This window comes from Triticum urartu, chromosome 7, assembly GCF_003073215.2.
Source record: "Triticum urartu cultivar G1812 chromosome 7, Tu2.1, whole genome shotgun sequence".
Lineage (NCBI taxonomy): Eukaryota > Viridiplantae > Streptophyta > Magnoliopsida > Poales > Poaceae > Triticum > Triticum urartu.
This window is the reverse complement of record NC_053028.1, coordinates 604,333,798-604,339,797: the sequence shown is the minus strand read 5'-3', so window position 1 is coordinate 604,339,797 and position 6,000 is coordinate 604,333,798. Positions and strand designations below refer to the sequence as shown.

The window sequence follows — 6,000 nt, the reverse complement described above, 5'->3', positions numbered from 1 at the left end:
CCGCGAGCGACTTAACTCGGCCTTCTTATCTTGGGCTTCTCACTGTGGGCTTCTTACATCAGGCTTCTTATCTCCAGGACTCATCATGCCGGGTTAGGATCCGGGTTACACAATCTGCCGGGTTAGGATCCGGGTTACACAATCCGTCGGGTTAATTAGGATCCGGGTTACACAAACTGTCGGGTTACACAATTTGTCGGGTTAAGTCCAGAGATGAACCGCGGGTAATCCCCCTGACATCGACCAAATCCAGGAAGACCCGCCGAAAACCTAAACTGGCCGGATCTTGAAAGATCCGCCAGAGACACAACTTCACATGCCCTTCGCCGTTGAAAAAACACAAACGAAAGGGGATAGGGTGGAGAGAACATTATTCCTACCGCGAGGCAACGCTGCCGCTTCTCCTTCCCAAACCATGCAACACGAAGACTTACTAGAGAAAACCTAAAATTTTTAGCCATGTCGTTGTACAACAGGTCCAGGTTTAACATCGACCTTACCACTATACGAAACCGTGCATCGACGCCCTCTAAAAAAATTGGTCGTTAACTAAACTTTCTCTCAACTCGGAGAGACCTCACGAACCAACTTATGATTGGATGGTTAGAAGGACAATGGTATCTTCAACCCACTATGGTTCAAGTCCTTGACTTGACATTGATGCTCACATTTTTTTGGATTTATTTCAGGCCTTTCAGCGATGTGCGTTTAGTGGGTGGGGGATGTCACGTCAACTACGAATGCGTCTATGGTGACTTTGTCAATCTCAAAATGATGTGCCGTCTCAGTCTTTCGAAGGTGCTCATAGAACTAGGGTGTGCATGTGCGCATTCATCAGTAAAAATATATGCATGTATGTATGAGCGTCTACAAACTTGGACCGACTTCGTACGTGCTCCCCGCCAAGAATCAGCATATTGTGCACTGTATCGATCTTGTACCATAGTTTGTCCAAAAAGATAATGTTTATTCCTCTGGATTATTATTCAAGATGATTTCTCCAACGGAATATATTCATCACTAATTACATTGCTGTACTTGATTGACATCTGACCCCCTGGGAGAGTAGAGCCGCACACGCCTCCATCAGTCCGTCCGTCTTGAAAATATCTCCGCCGCGGCGAACATGAACATCAACCTACCGGGCAAAGTGGTTTGGGTTTGCTTGTCTTCACACCCCCTATCCATGGATGACGACATCGGACGAAAAGCATCCACCCCGAGAAAAGAAACCAAGTCAATGCGAACAAGAGAAGGAATAACACACGAAAACGTTGCCGGTTATTCCCCACCGCGGCTCCGCCCACCAGTAGTCCTCCTCCTCTTCCAGCAGAACATCGGATTGGCGTGGCTATCCACACGAGACAAACATGGTAAGCTCAATCTAGCCATCTCATTCTGAGCTTCTCCTTCGTTTTCCTCGCTCTTCCCGCAGGAACGAGCGCGGTTGACCTCCACAATCATCATCGGTAAGCCCTTCCCAATGCCGTCCATTGCACTCGATTGCCGATTAATGATTGGTGGAACAGCTCCCTTCTCAGTTTTTCTACCCCCAGACATCTGCCGTGAATATAAGCTCCTCGATAACTCGATTGCTCTAATCTGCACCGAATTTTCAGTGGGAAGAGCATCTCATATATGCTGTCTTCATGTTATCAGGTTTAATTTGTTCTTGCGGACCATGGACGACGGGGACATAGATTTCACCAATCCGGAGACGTACCTTTGCCCGGCCATGGGCACCGATCCCCACGACAGCTGCTCCATATCCATGGACAGCTACTTCCACGACATTCTCAAAGACACGGAGACCGAGCATCTCGCATGTACTCACAGTCACACCCACGCTTGCTGCAACCCGCTTGTACGCAATGACCTTGCCCACCACACCCAGACCTGCGTCCATGTCCACACCAAGATCCTCTGGGAGGAGTCGGACGATGTCGCCCAGACCTCGGAGTCGCCGCAAGAGACCGACGGCCCAAAGAAGCAGCGCCCGCCGGGTAACCGGGCAGCTGTGAGGAAGTACCGTGAGAAGAAGAAGGCCCGCACGACGTTGCTGGAGGAAGAGGTGGCTCGTCTCAAGGCTCTAAACAAGCAGCTCCTCAGGAGGCTACAGAGTCACTCGGCGCTTGAGGCTGAGGTTTCCAGGCTCCGCTGCCTGCTTGTCGACATTAGAGGGAGGATCGAAGGAGAGCTCGGTGCTTTCCCTTACCAGCGGCCTGTGAAAAACAACGATTCGGCTGACCAGGGAAGTTTCCTTGGTGGCAGGGGCGGAGCTACAGGGTGGCCAGGGTGGGCCGCGGCCCACCCTGAGATTTTGACCCGGCCTATATATACCTATACCTATATGGAGATGGGCAGAGCCGAGTGGTTTCCCTCACGCTAGGGTTTTCTTTCTCTCAAGGACGACTACGCCGTCGTTGAGGTTTTGACTTCCCTGCCGCCGGTTTCCTTCCTGCCTCTGACTATCAAGGCTGAGGGGCGATCACTGGTCGCTTCCTCATCCCGATGGAGTCAGGGAGTGGCGGGCTTAGGGCACAAAACAAAACCCGATCGGATCTACGTCGGGTTAGGGAAAATGGCTTCGGGAGGAGCGTCAGGCTCCTCAGAGGTGAGCGATGTGGAAAGGATGATGGAAGAATTGGGCCTAACAGAGGAGGACTTGGATGATGTGGTGTTCGACGAGCAGCAGGCCCCGCCAGAAGAACATCGATGGATCGCCATTGCGAAGATCAATTCCTCAAAATTTTATAGCCAAACTTGGTTCTATAGGAATATGAGATCTGCATGGAACACGACGCAAGTAGCAAAGTTCAAAGCTCTTGATGATAATCTGTATATGGTCAAATTCTCTTGTTTGGGTGATTGGGAAAGAGTTATGCAAGATGGCCCATGGAACTTCAGAGGGGATGCAGTGATTATAGCGCCGTATGATGGGATTTCCAAACCCTCGATGGTCAAGCTGGAGACAATTGACATCTGGATCCAAATCCACGATGTGCCTGATCTATACTCACATCTGGTTACACCGTTTGCCGCTAAGGTGGGGGAGGTGTTATTTGCAGAAGCCCCATCACACGATTTTGTGGGTAATTTCCATCGAGTTTGGGTGAGGATCAATGTGCTGAAACCTCTCAAGAACGCAGTTTCGATGATTAGAGAGGGCAAGAGACAGATCTATAAGGTCAAGTACGAGAAGTTACCAGATTGTTGTGCCGTTTGTGGTATGTTGGGGCATCTGTTTAAGGAGCATGGGAATGGAATCCACCCCAAATCAGCCTTGGTGTTTAAAGATCTCAGAGCAGATTGGGCTATGCGCACGGGGCGTGGACCTGGAGAAGGCAGGGGGCGTGGTGGAGGTAGAAGAGGAGGCAAGGCTGGCGCTCGGTCAGGTGACAGATTTGATGCGGACAGAGGCTACTATCCTGCAAGCAATCCAAAAGAAAAAACACGAGAGGAGGAAGAAGTCAAGTACAGGGAGAGGGAAGAGGATGTTGACATGGATGATACCAATAGGAAGAGGATCTCAGCGGGGGCGCTGCATGGCAACCTACCGATCCCTCCAGCCGCGAGCGCCGAAGGCCTGGAGCTGGCCATCGTGGCATCTGCAAGTGCGGGGGTGAGCCCGCTTCCCATCAGAGATCTCAAGAGGTCAAGGTTTAATGGCGAAGACAACGAGGCTTCAACTTCAACGGTGAAAAACTTGGCGGGCTCCTTCGAGGAGCGCCGCCATGCCCAATGAGTGCCTTATCCTGGAACTGCCGTGGCGCGGGCAAACCTGCGGCAGTCCGAGAGCTTCACGAGTTCGCGAGAAAGTTTGCCCCTACCGTGCTTGGGGTTGTGGAGACTCAAATCGCCGGTGCACGTGTAGAAGCTCTAGCAAGTTCTTTAGGTTATGAAATTTCTTATGCAATAAGTAGCCAGGGAAGAAGTGGTGGAATTGGAATTTTTTGGAATAATTCAAGCAATATTGAAATCTTGGGCGATTCTTGCTATCATATTGATGCCAAAGTACAGGTCGAAGGTCAGGAACCGTGGCGTTTTACAGTTATATACGGGGAAGTGCAAACAAACCTTAGGCATCAAACATGGGATATGTTAAAAGGAATATCAACTTTGAATGATTTGTCGTGGTTATGTATGGGGGATTTCAACGAAGTGCTACGTCCGGATGAACACCAAGGAGTAGCTAATCGCAGTAATGCACAAATACAAGCCTTCTGGGAAGCGGTTGATGTTTGCATGCTCATGGATTTAGGCCATCAGGGCCGTTTCTGGACTTTTGAAAAAAGAGTGGCAGGGGGGTCTTACACTCGAGTCAGGCTAGATCGCGCGCTGGCGACTCCTAGATGGTGCGCGCGTTTCCCGCTAGCTACTCTAAGCCACCACTCGGCTGCATCATCGGATCATGGGCCGATCTTCCTTCAGTTTGATAACCCAGAACCAGGCATGTCGGTCATCGAGGTTTTCCGCTACGAAGTAATGTGGGAGAAGCACAAGGAATGGCAGCAGAACATCTCGGCTCGGTGGAATGCGGTCTCACCTGGTTATGGCATTGGTGACTTCCGGGACAAGCTACTGCGAATATCTCAAGATATTACATCATGCAGTAGGGACTCTTTTGGTAGTGTGAGGAGGGAGATAAAGGATTTAATCGTCAACTACAGCAGCTGCGTGATGATCCAGCCCGAACAGGGCCCGTTCATGTGGAGATCAAAATCTGTGATAGATTAGTCGAGCTATACCATAGGGAGGAGATAATGTGGCGCCAGTGATCTCGGTTACAATGGCTGACAGAGGGTGACCGAAACACGAGGTTCTTTCATATGAGGGCGAGTACGAGACGGAAGAAGAACATGATTAAACCGCTTTCTAACTCCATTGGAATATACACGGAGGATCCTGTGGAGTTGAAGGCGATGGTGGTGGATTTTTACAAATCTCTGTATACTTCGGAAGGGGTGCAGGGTATTGATGAGGTCCTGAGACATGTCCCACGCAAAGTTACACCGTAGATGAACGAATCCTTGTGCGTGCCATACTCAAGAGAAGAAGTGAAAAATGCGATTTTTCAGATGTTTCCCACAAAGGCACCAGGGCTCGACGGCTTCCCAGCACATTTTTATCAGAGGCACTGGGATCTGTGTGGTGAGAATAATCAGGGGAGAAGAAAGTCCGGAAAGTATTAACGATACGGTCATTGTCTTGATCCCAAAGGTAATGAACCCGTCTCAGTTGTCTCAATTCCGGCCTATCAGCCTATGCAATGTGCTATATAAGATCGCCTCCAAGGTCGTGGCCAATAGACTGAAGTTGGTCCTTCCAGAGATCATATCAGAGGAACAATCAGCCTTTGTCCCAGGTAGACCCATAACCGATAACATTATCTGTGCTTATGAATGCCTTCATTTCATGAAGAGGACATGTCCAAATCAAATAGCTTTTGTGCGGTCAAGCTTGATATGATGAAGGCCTATGACAGATTAGAGTGGGATTACTTGGAAGCAATCATGGGCAAACTTGGTTTTGCTACCCAATGGATTCAGATAGTCATGGCTATGGTGAGGTCTATTTCCTTCTCGGTCCTGTTCAATGTAGAGAAGCTTCAACAGTTTAATCCGTCGAGAGGTATTCGACAGGGAGATCCCATTTCCCCTTACCTTTTCGTACTTGCAGCAGAGGGCCTTTCGTGCCTATTAAAATCAAGTTCACAGTCGTCTTTGCTCGGAATCAAGGTGGCCCCCTCAGCTCCTGCTGTTAACCACCTTTTGTTTGCAGATGACAGCCTGCTGCTTTTTAAGTCTAGCGTGGAGGGTGCAAATCTGTTTTCAAACCTGTTGGATGTTTATTGTGCGGCATCGGGACAACGAGTCAATCACGACAAGTCGTCAATTTACTTCAGTAAAGGGTGTCCTGACTCTCTCAAACAAGAGGTGAAAAATTGTCTGAATGTGGAGAATGAGTCCCTTAGTGAAAAACACTTGGGCCTGCCGACAG

General features: G+C 49.5%; 1 protein-coding gene across 1 annotated transcript; it reads left to right on the top strand.

The window, feature by feature from the left end:
- The first annotated feature begins 1,314 nt into the window (after positions 1 to 1,314).
- Positions 1,315 to 2,502, top strand: LOC125524146 (basic leucine zipper 19-like). The gene has a single exon (XM_048689219.1). The coding sequence runs from the start codon at positions 1,484 to 1,486 to the stop codon at positions 2,387 to 2,389; it is 906 nt and encodes a 301-aa protein (XP_048545176.1). The 5' UTR covers positions 1,315 to 1,483; the 3' UTR covers positions 2,390 to 2,502.
- The last annotated feature ends 3,498 nt before the right edge of the window (positions 2,503 to 6,000 follow it).

What these genes read in the sequence shown, in the direction of transcription:
- LOC125524146 (XM_048689219.1), top strand. Translation starts at nt 1,484, where the DNA reads ATGCCGTCCATTGCACTCGATTGCCGATTAATGATTGGTGGAACAGCT.